The sequence below is a fragment of the Bison bison genome, unplaced genomic scaffold (genome assembly GCF_000754665.1).
Source record: "Bison bison bison isolate TAMUID 2011002044 unplaced genomic scaffold, Bison_UMD1.0 scf7180017864373, whole genome shotgun sequence".
Lineage (NCBI taxonomy): Eukaryota > Metazoa > Chordata > Mammalia > Artiodactyla > Bovidae > Bison > Bison bison.
This window is the reverse complement of record NW_011494945.1, coordinates 7531711-7551893: the sequence shown is the minus strand read 5'-3', so window position 1 is coordinate 7551893 and position 20183 is coordinate 7531711. Positions and strand designations below refer to the sequence as shown.

Genomic DNA, 20183 nt, shown 5'->3' with positions numbered 1-20183 from the left:
CCACAACCCCCAAGGCGCAAACTGCCTCCTGATCACTTCCAGTCGGGGCTGCGGATAGCAGCCGCTTCCGGCTTCCTCAGGCGCAGGCCGCTACCAGGGTCACGAGGTGCGCGCGTCACGGCCCCGCCCCCGGCGCGCGGCTCCCCGCCCCATTGGCCGCCGAGAGCCGCTCGCGCCGCAGGCTGGCGCGCGTGCGGGAGCGCGCACACACGGGCGGCGTCGCGCTCCCAGCCGGTGACAAGCGCCTGACTGAGGGTCGCGCGAGACCCGGGCGGCGTCCAGCTGTGGAACACCGAGCCGAGGCTCGCCCGCGCTGTGAATACAGGCGTCGGCCGCTTTGAACAGTTAAATTTTAGGAGTCTTGCCCTCAGTTGCCCACCGCCTTGGGAGTTTGCTGAGTTCTACAAGTCTGAGGAATTATGTACCACAGAAAGACGGACGGCCTCCGCCGTGGGAATTAACGAGTGAGTTGCTGACGGAGCCTGCTGGCAGGTGCCTTTGCAGGTTTCTTTTAATTGGGTGTTTCTTAGTATAATTTTTCCCCTCAAGATATTTGGAAAGAGTAATAACGTCTCTTGGTTGTTTTTGATTGTGGAGCCTAGTGGCTTACAAACTTGTTCTTGTTTTTAACTCTAAACTGTGTCAGCTCTGTCCGATAGACTTCCCGAGGTGATGGAAAGATTCTACATCTGCGCTAATACGGTAGCCACTAGCCTGCTTGTGACTGTTGAGCACTCGTACTGTAGCGACCGCGACCCGGGAACTGAATTTTTAACCGTACTGAATTTGAATGTGAATAGCCCTGTCTGGCGAGCGGTGCCATGTTGGACAGCGCCCGTCTACGTTTTCTCACTATGTAGCCTGGTCCTGGGATGGCTACTGTCCATGTTTCCTTGCGACTGAAGGGGTCCCTGGGGTGCAGCACAAACCTGTATCCAGTACAAAAAGTTGGAAAATCCTGACCAAACCGCTCAAGTTCCTCTCCAGTTTCTGGCAAGCCCGAGGCAATCTTTGGGGACACTCTGAAAAGTGTCCGGATACCACTACTGGGCTGCGTAAAGAATTTAGCTAATGACCTAGGAAACGGTTTTCTGACAAGTATCTAATAAATGTGGTAGAAAAATTATTTCCTGGCTGTTTTGTGTCATCCTGCTTTTGTTTTTGCCTTGAGAATTGCGGAGCTCCTTCATTTTATGGTGTTATTTTCTGTTTCTGAGAGTTGTTAAACTTTTTAGCCAATCTGATTATTGTTCTGTGTTCCTAATGGGAAAGGGTCTATAATTTTTTTAATGCCCCTTTAATTTATCCTTTTACTAATAAAAACAATATTGCAGGTAATCATATCTATACAAGGTTGATATACATTTAAGATAAATTTCTAGCAGTAGACTTGCTGGGCCAGAGAGTATGTGCATTTACGATGTTGTTGATTGTGCTATATTTCTTTCCATGGAGGTTTAATAATTTATTCACAAGGATTCCTAAAGAGCTCTTGAGTGGTAATTCTAATATATAGAAAGACCTAAAAGTTATATGATGACCTTTGAGAACATTAGGACAGCTTATTTTCCTGGGGTGGCTAATGTCCAGGCTTCCTTAGGGCTGAGGGGGTTCCTGGGAATGCAGCACAAACCTGCATTCAACGCAAACACCTGGAAAATCCTGGACAAACCATTCAATCTCAAACTTCCGTTCCTGGAACAATGTCATCCTAAAGCCATTAGATCAAGTAGAGTAAAGTAGACATCAATGGTTTGTCTGGTGGGGATGTCAGAAATCCAGAGAGGGATATTGGAGCACAGGTAAGAAGAGGAAGACATGGTGAGGGTGGGGGAATCCTGATGCAGGGTATTGGATCCTGAGTTGGGTAAGAAAGGCTTCCATGTAAGGGAAGGTACAGCAGTGACTGGGATTTTGCTTACCCTCAGAAGGATTGATCAAATAGGTAAATATATTAAGGATAATGGGAGTCTGGTTTCTTATTGTCCAAGAAGGGAGTTACAAACAGGAAAAGGGAGAAAACAAATAGGAAGGGAGAATGAACTCTGTACTGTTGGAATGGGTCAGTAGCTTAGTCGTGTCTGACTCTTTGCAACCCCATGGACTCCACATGAGGCTCCACGGCCCATGGGATTCTCCGAGCAAGAATACTAGAATGGGTTGCCATTTCCTTCTCCAGTGTTGGAATAGAATTAGCAATATCAGTGGTTGCAATTCATAGAGATATAGAAATAGATTGTGGCTTCTAAATGTCATTCTCTACAAAAAGGAATCAAGAATTCTTACAGAAATAGCTGATTCTACCACTGGGGCAGGAAGAGCATAAGTTTAGCCTGGATCATCTTTTTGTACTAGAAAGTAAGGAAGTGCTGGAAGAATGATGGGAACATGTCAAGAACACACAGAGGACTCCCCTCGTGGTCCAGTAGCTAAGGATCTGACTTACAATATAGGAGACATGGGTTCCATCCCTGGTCAGGGAACTAAGATCCCACATGCCATAGGGCAACCAAGCCTGCATGCTACAACTAGAGAGAATCCATGTATGAAAGCAAAAACCCCACGTGCCACAACTAATACCCAACACAACCAAATAAATAAATACTTTTTTAAAAAAGAACACATGGAAACCAGTTTAGGCTTCCCACTGGCCATATCTGGGACAATTTGAGGATCAAAATAATGATGGTTAATGGGTCGTAAACCATTGAATAAAGCAGGAAACCATGAGCCTATAGTGATATATTTAAATAAATGAATAAGGTGAATGTTTCATGGGGATTAAAGTATTTACATATTTTCAAAATCACCTGCTTAACACATATTGATTATAAATGGGAAAATATGAGTAACTTTACAGTGGAGAAGTCTGTCAGTTTCCACATTAATCAAATGATCAACATGAACATCATCATAATGGAACAAATAGAAACTGTAATGCCACCTGATAGAATGCAGTTAGCAGAACATAGCACCAGTTCTATTATACTCCTACCAAAGATGCATAAACTTATTCTAATCGTGATAAAATATCATATGAATCAAGTTAAGGTCCATTCTGCAAAATATCTAGCCTGTAATCTCTAGTGTTCTGAGTCAAGAAAAGATTGAGGAATTGCACCTGACATAAAAGACATTGTCTGGACAACTAGTGAAATTTGAATGCGATCTGAAAATTAGATGGTAGTAATGTACAATGTTAATTTCCTGATTTTGATAGTTGTATTGTGATTATGCAAGAAAATGATTTTGTTTGTATAAAATACACAGAAAAGCATTCAGGGGTGATAGAACATCAAGTCAGCAACTTACTTTTTTTTTTGAGGTTATAGCTGATTTTAAATACTGTGTTAGTTTCAAATATACAACAAAGTGATTCAGTCATATATTTATATTTTCAGATTATTTTCCATTATAGGTTATTATAAACTATTAAATATTGTTCCTGTGTTATATAGTAAATCCTTGTTGCTTACCTATTTTATATAAAGTAGTGTGTATCTGTTAATCCCATACTTCTAATTTATCCCTCTCCCCCCTCCCTTTCCCCATTGGTAACCATAAGTTTGTTTTCTATGCATTGGTAACCATAAGTTTGTTTTCTATGCCTGTGAATCTGTTTATGCTTTGTATATACATTCATTTGTATTATTTTTTAGATTTCACATATAAGTGATATCATATAATATTTGTCTTCTTCTCTCTGACTTACTTCACATAGTATGATGTTCTCTAGGTCTATCCATATTGCTGCAGATGGCAATATTTCATTCTTTTTATGGCTGAGTAGAATTCCATTGTATACATCTTCTTTAGCCATTCATCTGTCAATGGACACTTAGGTTGCTTCCATGTCTTTGGCTGTTGTAAGTAGTCACTATTGTAATTAGTGCTGCTGTGAACATTGGGATGAGTATACCTTTTCAAATTAGAGTTTTTCATCTTTTCCAGATATATGCCCAGGAGTGAGATTGCTGGATCATATAGTAGCTCTGTTTTCAGTTTTTATAAGGAACTTCCAGACTGTTTTTCATAATGGCTGTGCCAATTTAAATTCCCACCAACAGTGTAGGAGAATTCTCTTTTCTCTACACCCTCTCCAGTATTTGTCATTTGTAGATTTTTTTTATGATAGCCATTCTGACTGGTGTGAGGTGATATCTCATTGTCATTTTGATTCAGCAACTTACTTTCAGTTGGTTCTGGAAAGAAATGATTTGTACTGTGCTTCCAACATTTTTGTAAGCTTGAAATTGTTTCAAAATCTAAAAATACATTGTAAAAAAATTAGGGTACAGCAATGCAATAAAATTCTGTGCATTTGAAACCTTAGGTACCCAATGTGGAATAATTGCCAATATAAATGGAAAAAAAATGTCAGAAAAGAGAATTTTTAATGCTCCTGTATTCATATACAGAGACTGTCTCCAGAAGAATACATAAAATGTGGTCACTTTGATAGAATAGGAATTGAATTGCATATTTTGGGAAGAGGCTAGAACAGGCTATTCATTGTAAAGTTTATTACTTTAAAATTTTTGTTCCATGTAAATATTCTTACTCAAAAAATTAATAAAAATGAAAAGATAGTTTCTTAATTTGTCGGGTATCAGTGGGTTCAGGGCATTTGTGAATCCTACCATGTGTGTATATCTTTCCGAGTAGAATGTTACAACTTTCATCATAGTTTTTTTTGAATAGGGGTCTGTGATCCAAAAGATTAATAACCATAGATTTGAAATAAACCCAAGGGACTTACCTGGTGATCCAGTGGTCAAAAATCCACTTTCCAATGCAGGGGATGTGGGTTCAACCCCTGGTCGAGGAACTAAGATCTCAAATGCCACAGGGTAAGTAAGCCCATGTCCCACAACTACTGAGCCCGAGTGCTACAACTAGAGAGAAGCTCACATGCCACAACAAAGAGCCAGTGCACCACAACTAAGATCCAGCACAGCCAAAAATAAATATTAAAAAGAAAATAAATTCAGACTTGCGCTGCAGCCCCCGCCTCCAGTGCGCAACTCTCCAACCCACGTGAACCTCCCCTCCAACCACTGCTGCCACCCTTCAGAATGGCCAACAGGGGACCTGCATATGGCCTGAGCCAGGAGGTACAGCAGAAGATTGATAAACAATACGATGCAGACCTGGAGCAAATCCTGATCCAGTGGATCACCACCCAGTGCCGCAAGCATGTGAGCCGGCCTCAGCCTGGGTGCACGAACTTCCAGAACTGGCTCAAGGATGGCACGGTGCTGTGTGAGCTCATTAATGGACTGTACCCCGAGGGGCAGGCCCCAGTGAAGAAGATCCAGGCCTCCACCACAGCCTTCAAGCAGATGGGGCAGATCTCCCAGTTCCTGCAAGCAGCCGAGCGCTATGGCATCAACACCAATGACATCTCCCAGACTGTGGACCTCTGGGAAGGAAAGAATATGGCCTGTGTGCAGCGGACACTGATGAATCTGGGCAGGCTAGTGGTAGCATGGGACGATGGGCTCTTCTCTGGGGATCCTAACTGGTTTACCAAGAAATCCAAGGAGAACCCTCGGTACTTCTCGGACAACCAACTGCAGGAGGGCAAGAATGTGATTGGCTTACAGATGGGGACCAACCACGGGGCTTCTCAGGCAGGCTTGACCGACTATGCGATGCCACCCCAGATCCTCTGATCTGCTCTGCAGCCCTGCCCCTGCCTTCCATGAATGGTTAATATATATGTTAGTTTGTTTTTTAGCACTGACATTTCCTGAGAGCCCCTGGGAGCTCTCACACTCCCTTCTGCCAGGGTTGGGGCCTGGCCTGTCTCTTGCGGGGGTGCCCGACGGTGGCCTCCCCCTTGTGCTTACTAATACATTCCCTTCTCCAAACCCACAAAACTGGACCAACTGGCCTCTTTTTCCCTGGGACCAAAATTGTGGGGGGGGGGTCTCACCCCCTCTCCACACCATACCTCTTCTCTTTTCTCTGGCCTCTTCCCTCTGAGCCCTATGCCCTAATCCATTCCTTAGCTGGAAATCAAGGATGCTGCCTAATGGCCTTCTCCTCCAAGTATGCCTTGCCCACAGCTGTGGCTGCAGGGAATTAATTTATAGGGAGGGGCCTGTGGCAGCCACCACCCCAGCCCCAGATGGACTGCACTCACCACCCTTTGGAGGCAGCCTGCCCTGGCAGAGGCCCCCAGGCTTCTCATTTTCCATTCCTTTCTGTGGCTAAGGGGTGAGGATGAGGGGGCCTGGGAGGGAACGCTGCTCTCCATGGGCTGGGGCTTGAAGAATCTTGAGTTTGCTGATTTAAATACAGAATCTTTGTCTTAAAAATAAATAAATAAATACAAATGAAATTCCTTCCTGCAAGTTTAAGAATTAAATTAATTTTGCTTTTATCTCACATATCTTAGAATATGTGACACAGACAATAAAGCAAAACAAAAAAAGTAGTTTATTGTGGTAGGTGCTAGAATAAACAAAGATCACTAGAACACTACTGTGCTCTCAAAAAATAGAACATAAAACCAAATTGTGTATAGTAAAGTTAAATATTAAAGGAGGTAATGTGGAGATGTTTTAGGAGCATTAAGTACTGAACTAACTGTGCCTAGGGATCTGGAGAAGAGTCAGAAACCTTTTCAAAGAGGAGGCAGTTTTTGAGTGGGGCTTTATAGAATAAGTAGGAATTCACCCAGTGGCAGCTCTAGAATGTCTCTGTTGGAGGAGCGAGTGGCAGCCATCTAGACAGAAGGAAAAATTGGAGAATTTGTCTTAAAGTTGTATTTGCATGGCAAGCACACTATTTTTATTTAGAACTCATGTTTATTAGGGTTACTGATGAGATTATGAGGATAGTGCTAAAAGCAACCTGCCTACTTGCTAAAAAGCTCGTTTTATCCTTGTAGGCAATGGGGAACCTTTAAAAGATTTAATCAAGACAATCATATAGGCATTTTATGAAAAGAACACTCACAGAAGTGGATTTTTTTTTTTTTTTGCAGTACCAAGTCTAAAGCATAATTAAAGTAACTACAGTAAAGACCTAAAGGAGGTTGAGGTGGAAGTGGAAAAGAAGAGGGGTTAGATTAAAGAGATAGTTATGATAGAGAAGAACAAGAATTGATGGTTATGTAGATAGATATGGCATGTGAAACAGTGATGACTCTCAGGTTACAAATTTAGTTAATTGGGCAAATGGTGGTACTGTGGACAGGAATGGAATAGAAATATTGGACAAGTGGAATACATTTGGACTGGAATAGAAACAATGAAATCAACTGGAATTGCCAGCTCAGGATGCCTCTGATAGAGATACCCAGTGTGCGTGTGTGCTTAGCCACTTAGTTGTGTCTGACTCTTTGTAACCCTTTGGACTGTAGCCTGCCAGGCTCCTCAGTCCATGGGATTTTCAGGCAAGAATACTTGACTGGGTTGCCATTTCCTTCTCCAGGAGATCTTCCTGACCCAGGGATTGAACCTGTATCTCCTGTGTCTCCTGCATTGCAGGTGGATTCTTTACCTACTACTGAGCCTTTGGGGAAGCCCTTAGAGATACCCTGGGAGCATTTTAAATAACAGATCTGGTGTATAGTAGAGTGGCCAGGTTTAGAGATTTAGAATTGGGAATCATTGTGGTAGTTGAGTCCCTGGGAATAAAATAAGTCAATCAGAGATTGAGACACTGATTAATTAATGATTGTTGAAGAAGATTATTTTCATAGATTATATACATAGTAGCACTTGAATATCAGAATAATATCAAGAAAAGGTCTTGGTTCTGAGTGTAAACCTAAAGACTGAAGCAATGCTATGCCCTAAATATAGGCCCTTTGCATCTTTCACCTACATTAGTGCAATGGCGAAGGACAGAGACCAAATAAAAAAGGCAAGAAACCCAGAGAAGAAGAGAAATTGACTTTAGCACCATCCCAGTTTCCTCTAGTAAGTTAAAAATGTGAATCAAAACTATCTGAGACGTTTCAAAAAATTGTTTTCATGGAAATTTTTAAAGAAAATTTACCCAAAATTTGGAAGTAAAGCAAAATAGTCAGTATGCTGGGGCACTGTTCAACAGGCCCAAGCAAGGATTACTTAATTTTCAAGTCTAGGAGAATGAACCTGTCTTTGACTCTTTACTATTTAATTAAAGCTCAGACACTTAAGTTACACATTAATGTGTAGATTTCTCTCTGCTAGAAAAGATAATCCCAAAGATTATGATATGATTACTCCGAGGGACATTAGCATGTTGTGCATCTAACCTGGCAACATAATTCTAATATTCCTTCTTTTTATTATTGGCTTTATTCATTTTAAGAAACATTAATGAGCTAATAAAGGTTTGACACATTATTCTATATTTGCATGAGAGATGTTTTTCTGTTTTTGAAAATTGTATTTTGACAGTTCTTTCCTTCAAAACATGTGGAATGGGGGGAAGTGCCGGGGGCGAGGAACTAAAGATATAAACCAAGAAGATATTCAAATAACCAGTCTCCCTGCTAACACTCTTTCTTCCTTATGGTCTCCTCTCACCATAACAGGCAAAGTGATCCTTTGAAAGTTTATGTTGGGTTATGTCATCCTTTATACTTTGATCCCACCAGTGGCTACACATTTCATTCAGTGTTAAAGAAAATCTACATGATCTGCCACTCCCAATAGCATGCTCTTTCCCCAACTGGCTTTATTCTTTTCCATAGCACTTAATACTATACAAAAATCCTATATATTTGTTTATTTCCTATCTCCTTTCATTGGAATTTTTTTAATTGGAGAATAATTACTTTACAAAATTGGGTTGGTTTCTGCTGTACAACAGTGCAAATCAGCCATGTGCTGAGCTGTAGTACAGCTGTACCTATGAGCGTAGCCTGCAAAGCTCCTCTGTCTATGGGATTATCCAGGCAAGAATACTGAAGTGCATTGCCATGCCCTCCTCCAGGGGATCTTCCTGACCCAGGAGTTGAGCCTGCATCTCCTGAGTCTCCTGCACTGCAGGTAGATTCTTCCCACTGAGCCACCTGGGAAGCCATAAATATGTATGCATGTATGTATGTGTGTGCATGTGTGTGTGTGTATATATATATATATTCCCTCCCTCTTGAGCCTCCCTCCCACCCCCATCCCTCCCCACTAAGTCATCATAGAGCACTTGGGTGGGCTCCTTGATCCACAGGATTTTTGTTGTTCCACTACTCTCTCTCTAGTACTTAGAAGAATGCTTGACAGTTAATAGATGTTCAATAAATATTTATTGAAAGATGATTTTGTTTGGAGACGGTGGAGTATCAAAAGCTCAAGGCTTAAAAAGAAGGTGAAATAATTGCTTTAGATAGTGAGAAAGTGAACATATTAAGTAAGTGTGACAAAATTACCAGGCAATATTGAATGCCAATTTGAGATGTGTGGACACAATTTTAAGGTCTGAACAGTTGGCTTAATTATATGTTCTCTTCAGCAATGGTCAGCTGTTCAGGTGAAAGCATAGAGTAGCATAAAGGTTGAGTTTATGCTGGAGCATTGCTTAAACCAGTATGATGAAAGGAGAGAACATACCACCTTATACATCCCCTCACCTGACCCAGTTTCCCATTGGTTGCACCTTTTCCCAGTTGCACCTTCCCAGATCATTCCACTGGGTTATCTGGAAGTTGCAGTCTATTGTGCATAATCTCCCTTTCCCTTGATATTTTTTCTTCCTCTTTGCCCTAAAAAATCCTGGCTATCCTTTGATGACTTCATTTCCACTATGTTTCATGACCTCAAAGGTTTCATGATGCTTCCTCAAGAGTAGCCCTACGTTGAGGATAAGTGAAGGTCAGGCAGCATTCCAATCTCCAAGCAGAGCATTTTACTTTGATCTACTTTATACATCTGAATTCCACATAACATTTTTAAAAAATGTTCTACTAGAGGAAAAAATAGTTTGGAAACTACTATTTTATTACATTTTTTGCAGTGGCCTACTGTCTGCTATGTTTCTCCATCCTTCCTCTTTCTAAATTTATACTTGTCCTATTCCACCACCATGTATTGGTAGATGAAGGAAGATAAGTTAGCTTTTTAGTTCATACATCCCTGGACACAGAAGAGCCACATTTAAACCTCCTTTAGAGACTACCACATTATCACCCAAAGAAATGAGTCTAGACTCAAACAAAGAGTCTAGACTTTGAGCTTTATACAATGACAAGATGGGCCTCTTGAGTTGTTTCCCTTGTGGGGGGAATGAGTGTGTTTTGCCTGCAAGGAGAGTCAACCAGTTATTTACGTGAGCTGTGGTAGTCATTAATATCCTTCACTAAATATTTTCAGTTTTTTCCCTGTGCACATAAGATTGAACTTTGCTGTGCCCTTGAAGTTTGCCCTGACCTGAAGTTAGGTTAGCTATTTGACTGAATTTAGCCATTAAAGTGAGAGCAAGAATGACAATTGGAAGCTTTAGAGATGAGTATATGATTTACCAGGGGCCCCACCCACCTGCCATCACAATGACTAACACTTTCCTAAATGATGGAAAATTCTGTTGATCTGAGTAAGAAAGCATGGAACAGAAACCCTAGCTGACTGACTTGTGATGGACATGCAACTTAAACAAGAAATAAACCTTTTTTATAAGCTACTAAGATTTAAGGATTGTTTGTTATCTCAGCAAAACCTGGTCACTTTAATACCTATTTATTTGCTGATTTCCTCCCTGCTATTTTCTTTGGTTCTGTCTCTTTGGATGTCCTTTTGTTTGGATGTTAGACCTTATCATGGAAATTGCTCAACTTCCTTCAATATCCATTCTCTTCTTCCTCTTAATAACTCTCTCCTGACTGCAGAGGCAGAACTACATTCCCCCAGCCTATCTCATAACTAGATGTGAACAAAAGTGATACATGTACATTACGAGTTATATATTTAATTTGTGACTTTCATTGACCTCCTTCCTGCTGGTTAGAGAATGTTAACTGAAACAGCAGGCCTGGATATAGGGATGGATATGGATGCAACATGTTTAGTATGACAGAGCCAGCTGATTCATAAAGCAGAGACATCTACCTACCCTAGGCTACAGAGAAACAAACTGCTATTTAAGCCACTAAATTTTGGAGTCTCTTTGTTGTAGCAACTTAAGCTGCTTCCTAATATAGTCCCCTTAGGCTTTTACTTACATTTTCTTATCTTCTATGTCCTCTCCTATTTTTTAATTTCTGTGTCTTTTTACCCTATTTCCAGAGATTTCACTAACTTTGTTTTCCAGTGCTTCTACTAAGTTTTTAATTTATGCTGCTGCTGCTAAGTCACTTCAATCATGTCCGACTCTGTGTGACCCCATAGACGGCAGCCCACAAGGCTCCCCCGTCCCTGGGATTCTCCAGGCAAGAACACTGGAGTGGGTTGCCATTTCCTTCTCCAATGCATGAATGTGAAAAGTGAAAGTGAAGTCGCTCAGTCTTGTCCGACCCTCAGCAATCCCATGGACTGCAGCCTACCAGGCTCCTCCATCCATGGGGTTTTCCAGGCAAGAGTACTGGAGTGGGGTGCCATTGCCTTCTCCGTTAATTTATGCTACTACATTTTTAATTTCCAGTAGTTCTTTTTTTGTAGATGCTATATGCGCTTTTTAAAGTTTTCTTCTTTCTCGTAGCCTATTTCCTCCAAGCTGCTAGTTTCTTCATTTTTCTTTGGATTTCTGGTGAACTCTGGCTCTCTCTGCTTATATGTAAGAGAAAGGCACTACAAAGCTAAATGAAAGTTCATGGATAGAGCTGTGTAACTGTGGCTATCACTATATGAACAGAGATGCTGTGAGCAGGATTTGAACCTGCATGGGGATACCCCATTGGATTTTGAGTCTAACATCTTAACCACTCAGTCATCACAGCTCCAGTGGCAGTTTATCTTCCTCTACTGGGGAAATTGGCAATGTCTAGAGACATTTTTGGTTGCACAACAGTGGTAGAAATGCTGCTGGTCTCTAGTGTGTAGAGACCAGGAATGCTACTAAACGTAATGTGCAAATGGTCACCCAAAACAAAGAACCGAAAACATAAATATTTTAGATCTTTTATCTTGGGCAGATCATACTATTCAAAAAGACTCTGCCAATATACTATCTGACTGCCAGTATTCTGAGATTCCAACAGTGGAAAAAGATTGTCAGCCTTTGCATTCTGTTAGTAAACCTTTATTTAATTACCCTATTTTTAGCAAAATTCTCCTTCCCTCAAATATGCTTGTGCTTCTTGTGCCTTCCTCTGTTTCACTTTTTCCAGAGATCAGAACTTCAGGGGTATTCTGCTGAAATCAGGGTGAGACAGAGTTGTAGGGAGGGTGGAAAGAAGAGAAGAGAAAGGCAAGGGAGAAAGGGAAAGGTATCCCAACTGAATGCAAAGTTCCAGAAAATAGCAAGAAGAGAAGCCCTTCTTTGAACAGTTCAAAGAAATAGAGGAAAACAATATAACGGGAAAGACTAGAGATCTCTTCAAGAAAACTGGAGACATCAAAGGAACATTTCATGCAAGGAGGTGCACAAAAAAGGTTCATAAGTAAGGACCTAACAGAAGCAGAGGAGATTAGGAAGAGGTGGCAAGAATATACAGAACTATACAAAAAAGGTCATAATGACTGGGATAGTCACGATGGTGTGGTCACTCAGCTAGAGCCAGACAACTGAAGTGTGAGGTCAAGTGGGCCTTAGGAAGCATTACTATAAACAAAGCTAGTAGAGATGGTGGAATTCCAGCTGAGCTATTTAAAATTCTAAAAGATGATCCCGTTAAAGTGCTGCACTCAATATGTCAGCAAATTTGGAAAACTCAGCTATGGCCATAGGACTGGAAACAGTTAATTTTTATTTCATTCCCAAAAAAGGCAATGCCAAAGAATGTTCAGACTACCATACATTTGCACTCATTTCACGTGCTAGCAGGGTTATGCTCAAAATCCTTCAAGCTAAGCTTTAGCAGTATGTGAACCAAAAACTTCCAGACATTCAAGCTGGATTTTAAAGAGGCAGAGGAACCAGAGATCAAATTGCCAACCTATTTTGGATCATGAAGAAAGCAAGGGAGTTCCAGAAAAACATCTATTTCTGCTTCACTGACAATGCTAAAACCTTTGACTGTGTGGATAACAACAAACTGGAAAATTCCTGAAGAGATGGAAATACCAGACCACCTTACCTGTCTCCTGAGAAACTTATATACAGGTCAAGAAGCAACAGTTAAAACCGGGTATGGAACAATAGATTGGTTCAAAATTGGGAAAGCAGTACATCAAGGCTGTATGTTGTCATCCTGCTTATTTAACTTCTATGCAGAGTACATCATGTGAAATGCTAGGCTGGATGAATCCCAAGCTGGAATCAAGATTGCCAGGAGAAATATCAACAACCTCAGATATGCAAATGGTACCACTCTAATGGTGGAAAGTGAAGAGGAATTAAAGAGCCTCTTGATAAAGGTGAAAGAGGAGAGTGAAAAAGCTGGCTTGAAACTCAAAGGTCAAAAAACTAAGTTCATGGCATCTGGTCCCATCACTTCATAGAAAATAGATGAGGGAAAAGTGGAAACAATGACAGATTTTATTTTCCTAGGCTCCAAGATCACTGTGGACCAGTGACTGCAGCCATGAAATTTTAAAAAAAGACTCACTCCTTGGAAGGAAAACCATAACAAATCTAGACAGCGTATTAAAAAGCAGAGACATCACTTTGCTGACAAAGCTCCAAATAGTCAAAGCTGTGGTTTTTCCAGTAGTCTTGTCCAGAGGTGAGTGTTACAATAACGAAGACTGAGCACCAAAGAATTGATGCTTTCAAATTCTGTACTGGAGAAGACTCTTGAGAGTCCCTTGGATAGCAGGAAGATCAAACCAGTCAATCCTAAAGGAAATCAACCCTGAATATTCATTGGAAAGACTGATGCCGAAGTGAAGCTCCAGTCCTTTGGCCACCTGATGCAAAGAGCTGACTCATTGGAAAACACCTTGATCCTAGGAAAGATGGAAGGCAAAAAGAGAAAGGGGCAGCAGAGGATGAGATAATTAGATAGCATCACTGACTCAGTGGACATGAATTTGAGCAAACTTCGGGAGATAGTGAAGGACAGAGGAGCCTGGTGTACTACATATAGTGCATGGGGTCACAAACAGTTGGACACAACTTAGCAACTGAACAACAGCAGCATTGTAAACAAACTTTCAGGTAATCATCTTTTTAGCTCCTCCACCTACATTTTCAGAGGTACCTGAGGTCCCCCATTTCTTGGGTTGTTTGAGAGTTCTAAAATGTAATATTCTTGCTTTTTCTCCCCTACTGCAGGCTTAGGATTCAGTTTTCCTGGTTCTGCTGTCAGTTGTCATTAGTCCATCTGCTTTCCAGCTTCCAGGATTCTTACTTTGTTTTCTTCCCTCCTGTTCTCTATGTCTTTATGTGTCTTTAAAAAAGGGGGATGGGGGGACTTCCCTGGTGTTCAGTGGTAAACAGTCTGCCTGCAAATGCAAAAGACACAGGTAGATCCTTTGTCTCGGAAGATTCCACATGCTACAGGGCAACTAAACCTGTGCAGTAGTGACTTACTAGCAAAATTTTTCCTTCCTGTCCACGAAACTCTGTGCTTTGCTAGCCTAGAGGTGTTAGTTCCAAAAGGTGGAATGTTTCCACCAGGCGACACAACAGGCGACAGCACAATAATTCCATTTAACTGGAAGTTAAGGCTGCTGCCTGGCCAAATTAGGCTCCGCATGCATCTTAATCAGTAAGCACAGAAGGAAATTTCTGTGTTGACTGGGGTGATTGATCCTGACTACCAGGGGAAAACTGCACTATTGCTTCACATGAAGGTAAGGAAGAGTATGTCTGAAATACAGGAGGTCCCTTAGTATCACCATACCCTGTGATTAAGGCCAGTGGAAAACTAAAACAACCCAATCCATTCAGGACTACTAATACCCCAGGCCCTTCAGGAATAAAGATTTGGGTCACTCCACCAGGTAAAGAACCATAATCAGCTGAAGTGCTTGCTGAAGACAAAAGGAATACAGAATTGGCAGTGGAAGTAGGCAGTTATAAATACCAGCTATGATCAAAAAGCTAGTTATAGAAATGAGGATGTAATTGTCATGAGTATTCTTCCTTATTTTGTTACAAGTATGTGTTTATGTATCTTAAATATCTTTGTTTTCTTCCCTCTCTTATTCCTTTATCATATAAAATATTTGGTTTTATATCATAGAATTTAAGTATTATTAATTTTACATCATACAGTTTAAGTTATGTGAAATCAAAGAACAGAATAAACACCATTCCAGGATATTACCTTCTCTTCTGCAGATGTGGTTAGTATGTTTCTGTCCATATACAGGATAGTTGTATCATCATAGGTAGAATTATGACATTATTGTCTTTATTTAGATATTAAACTTGTTTTAAGGAGAGGCACATGGGTGCCAAGTTTACAAGGGGTGGATTTGTGATGGTTAATTTTATGTGTCAGCTTAACTGGGCCATTGGGTGTTCAGCATTTAGTCAAATTATTCAGGGTGGTCTGTGAGGATGTATTGAGGTAAGCCAACATTTGAATGAGTACCCTGAGTAAAGCAGATTGCTCTGCCTAATGTAAGTAACCTTATCCAATCAAGCAGAGACCTAAATAGAATAAAAAGGTTGAGTAAGAGGGAACTCATCCTACCTGACTGCTTTGAGCCAAGACATTGACTTTTTTCCCTGTCTTTGGACTTGAACTGAAACATTAGCACTTTTTGGGTCTTGAGTCTGTCAGCTTTTAAACTGAAACTTATACCATTGGCTCTCCTGGTTCTTAGGCCTTCAGACTCAGACTATACCTATATATCAGTTCTAGATCTCCAGCTTTCCCACTGCAGATCTTAGAAACTCTCAGCCTCCAAAATCATGTGAGGTAATTCCTCATAATAAATACCCCTCCCTCCCCATGTATATCTGTATCTACATATCTATATTGTATCTCCTATTGGTTCCATTCCTTTGGAGAATCCTAACTCATATAGATGGAGAAGGCAATGGCACCCTACTCCAGTACTCTTACCATGGACAGAGGAGCCTGGAAGGCTGCAGTCCATGGGGTCGCTAAGGGTCGGACACGACTGAGCTTCACTTTCACTTTTCACTTTCATGCATTGGAGAGGGAAATGGCAGCACACTCCAATGTTCTTGCCTGGAGAATCCCAGGGATGGGGGAGCCTGGTGGGCTGCCATCTATGGGGTCGCACAGAGTCATACGTGACTGAAGCGACTTAGCAGCAGCAGCAGCAGCAACTAATATAGATACCTTAATTATAAATAGAAAGATGATTGTACCATTTAAAAAATCTTGTTAATTATTCAATTCTTATTAATAACCATATACTATAGATTTTATGTATCTCTTAACAGTTTCAAAGTATATTTTATTATTTATTGTTTACTATCCATTAAGTTTCCTGGGATAAGTAGATTGCTAGAGAAATCAATAAGATATATTTCTAAACAATATGCCTTTTTAAATATAAAAATTTAAATATTCTTTGTAAGTTAAGTCATATTCACCATGTATGTGACAATAGAAGCAGGAGGAAGCAAATGTTACAAACAAGGTAAAATTATGAATATGTGTGTCTCAGAGAAGTGGATGTTGTTCAGTTTACCTATGGACTCATTTGAAGCTAGTACCACTTGTTATTATCCCTTACTTGAAGACCTGGCCAATGTTAAATGGTTTGCTTTCCCTCTTTTGTAAACTGTTTTATTTTCCTTCCAATTCTAATTCTGCCCAATTGCTCTATTGAAGTGAAGTCCTTTAATCTCCCCTGTTCTGATTGATATTTTAATTATTCAGTTATTTCCAGCTGCGTCCACCTCAACTTTGTTTGAAGAACAGGGAGCTATGCTTTCTGTATTTGAGTAATAAAACTAGGGACTAGGTCATTTTTTTTCCTCCCAAAAATTAGAGAAAGAAATTATCCACCAAGAAAAACTGTCCCATTTTTTCTGAGTACCATAAAGGAGATAGTGGCCTATCTGTTCCCTTTTGTTAGTCTAGTAACATTTTAAAGAGTATAACAATTATTTAAAACAATTACTTGGTTTTACAGCAAATCAATCAGTCAATCAATCAATCAATCTTGGACTTGTCACATGTGAACTAAGATCTCATTTTGACTTTCCTGGATACCTAGATTGTATTCCTAGGTCTTCAGAGACAGAGATTCTCTGTGCATTTGAGAATAACTACTGGCTGATATGATAGAGGCAATAATGTGACGTGGGACTTGCCAGTAGGCTTCCATCAAGATAGCCTGTCTGTTGGATCTCTTGATTTCAACAAACAAAAACCAACACAATCAACTTAAGCAAAAAGTAGAAAATATAAGGATGAAACCAAGGCCATGTCTCAGGATGGGACTGAAACTGTGCACCAGACACTCTCTTTGTTCTACTTTGTGTCTCTTTACCCCAGTGTTCATGGTAGAAAAAATGGCTGAACAAACTCCAGTTTTTATATCTCATACATTAAAGATTTCAACCTAGACAAAGACCAGATCTTTTACACCCAATTTCAAGTTTTCTAAGGATGAATCTGTTCAGCCCAAACTTACAGCCAGGACAAAAATTGGGGGTCATAATTCATACCCATGGCTGCCTGGAGGCTATCCTGTTACCATGTAGATGAGAGCAACTTCCCTAAAAGTCTGCAGAGAAGGGAGGCTGGATGACAGACTTAACAGGTATCTACTGCAAGGCCCTCCCTCATAGAAAACTGATCTTAAACAGTAGCCTACTGGAGTCCATGTTGTGGAAAAGGAAGTGGATAGAATTAAGATAGGTTAGGTAAAATGAATTTTGAGGCAACTGGGCTTTTGGGGATCACTTTAATATTTATCATAAGTATGTTTTTAAAAATATATAGCTCATTATTTGAACAATTCTTATACAAAGAGATTTAATTAACTGTAGCAAATTTGTTCCTGGATCTTGAGCCATATTCAAATTCAAATGTATGTTAATTATCCAGGTCAGCTTTTCAGGGGTTCAACTCAATTGTCATAGAGCCTGAAATGACCATAATGTACAAGCAGTGACTCAACTGTTTGTATCCCGTGAACCAGTGGGTTCCAGTCTAAGATCCCTGGACATCTAGGAGTCCATAAGGGAAGAATTGAAGGTCCATAAGCTTTTTGCAGTATTTCATATAGTTGAAAGGAAGTCACTGAGGGTCCAGTGGTAAAGAATCCATTTTCCAGTGCAGGGGACGTGAGTTTGATCGCTGGCAGGGGAACTAATAGTCTACATGCCAGGGGCAACTAAGCCCACGCACCACAACTACTGAGCCGGAATGCCACAACTACAGAAGCCTGCACAACACAATGAAGACCCAGTGGGGTAGAAAAAAAAAAATCAAATTTCTCTGTTTTATAATGGAATTATATCAAGTCAGGGCAGCAAGTCTGTTTTACAGTGCTGATCTGAAGCTCTGGTTTAATGCACAGATACTGACATCCATATTGATATATACACATACAGTGACTGGTTAAATAAATTCTGGGTCCACTTCCCATGGACTATCAGGGAAGTCCCAGAAATTTGAGTCAGGTAAGTATATGATTTCCTTTCAACTTTATGAGCTGCAAAAAGCTTGTGGATCTTCAGTTCTTCCCTTATGGGCTCCTAGATGTCCAGGGATCTCAGGCTGGAACCCACCTATTTATAGGATAAAAACAACTGAGTCACTGCTTGTCCATTATGGTCACTTCAGGCACTATGATAATTGGAGAGATGTGATTTTAATACATGTTTATATGGCTGCTATTATTCTGTTTATACGGGCTTCCCTAGTAGCTCAAACAGTAAAGCATCTGCCTGAGTTCAATCCCTGGTTCAGGACGACCCCCTGGAGAAGGAAATGGCAACCCACTCCAGGATTCTTACCTGGAGAATTTCATGGACAGAGGAGCCTGGTGGGCTGCAGTCCTTGGGGTCACAAAGAGTCAGACACTACTGAGTGACTAACACACACACACACATTCTGTTTATAGGGGGCTTCCTTGGTGGCTCAGTGGTAAAGCATTCGCCTGTCAAAGCAGGAGGCTCCAGTTCCATCCCTGAGTTGGGAAAATCCCCTGGAGAAGGAAATGGCAGCCCTCTCCAGTATTCTTGCCTGCAAATCCCATGGACAGAGGAACCTGGCAAGCTGCAGTCCAAGAGATTGCAAAAGAGTTGGACACAACTGAGTGACTAAACAACAACATTCTATTTATATTCTAAAGACTGTTGAAAGAGAAATTTAAAGCTCAAGATTACTAAAGTCATTTTTCCTGGAGATCTATAAACATGAGATAATTAGCCAGCTCTCTAAAATAATGATCTCTTGGAAATCCTTTTACTTTCCTCTTAAAATATATTAAAATATCATCTACCCCATTATTAGAAAATATATTGATTAGGTGAATATAATGCCTTAATGACAGAGACCTGTGGGTAATAAATTTTTTCCAGAAATGATCTGCCTTTACAACATGGTCATCCTGTGAATGACAAGACCTTGATGTTGAGGATTTTCAGCAAGTCCTCATCTCCATAATGATAGTAAGCACTTGGTTATTTCTCTGCTTTATCCATGATTAGGCCTTCTGGATCCATATGTAAGGACAAAATGGACAAGAAGAATTGCTAAGATATTAACTCTCTATTTATAGTCCAAGTTTTCAGAAATCTTTTAAGCCCTAGGCAGTTGTACATTCAGTTGAGTTCAGTTCAGTCACTCAGTTGTGTCCGACTCTTTGTGACCCCATGAATCACAGCACGCCAGGCCTCCCTGTCCGTCACCAACTCCCGGAGTTTATTCAAACTCATGTCCATCGAGTCAGTGATGCCATCCAGCCATCTTATCTTCTGTCATCCCCTTCTCCTCCTGCCCCTAATTCCTCCTAGCATCAGAGTCTTTTCCTATGAGTCAACTCTTCGCATGAGGTGGCCAAAGTATTGGAGTTTCAGCTTTAGCATCAGTCCTTCCAAAGAACATCCAGGACTGATCTCCTTTAGAATGGACTGGTTGGATCTCCTTGCAGTCCAAGGGACTCTCAACAGTCTTCTTCAACACCACAGTTCAAAAGCATCAATTCTTCGGCACTCAGCCTTCTTCACAGTCCAACTCTCACATCCATACATGACCACTGGAAAAA

General features: G+C 40.7%; 1 protein-coding gene, 1 non-coding gene and 1 pseudogene across 2 annotated transcripts in view; 2 read left to right on the top strand and 1 right to left on the bottom strand.

Annotated features, from left to right (window-relative positions):
- Nucleotides 1–352: 352 nt before the first annotated feature.
- NR2E1 (nuclear receptor subfamily 2, group E, member 1) overlaps nt 353–20183 on the top strand; it is a gene marked incomplete at its 5' end in the record, with an annotated part of 119246 nt that continues 99415 nt past the window's right edge. Inside the window, 1 exon segment of the mRNA XM_010856695.1 lies at nt 353–464. Within this exon segment, the coding sequence (XP_010854997.1) occupies nt 353–464 (112 nt within the window).
- On the top strand, nt 5076–5675 carry LOC105000673 (annotated as a pseudogene).
- TRNAL-CAA lies at nt 11788–11869 on the bottom strand. The gene has a single exon. It is a non-coding gene; the product is annotated as a tRNA-Leu (tRNA).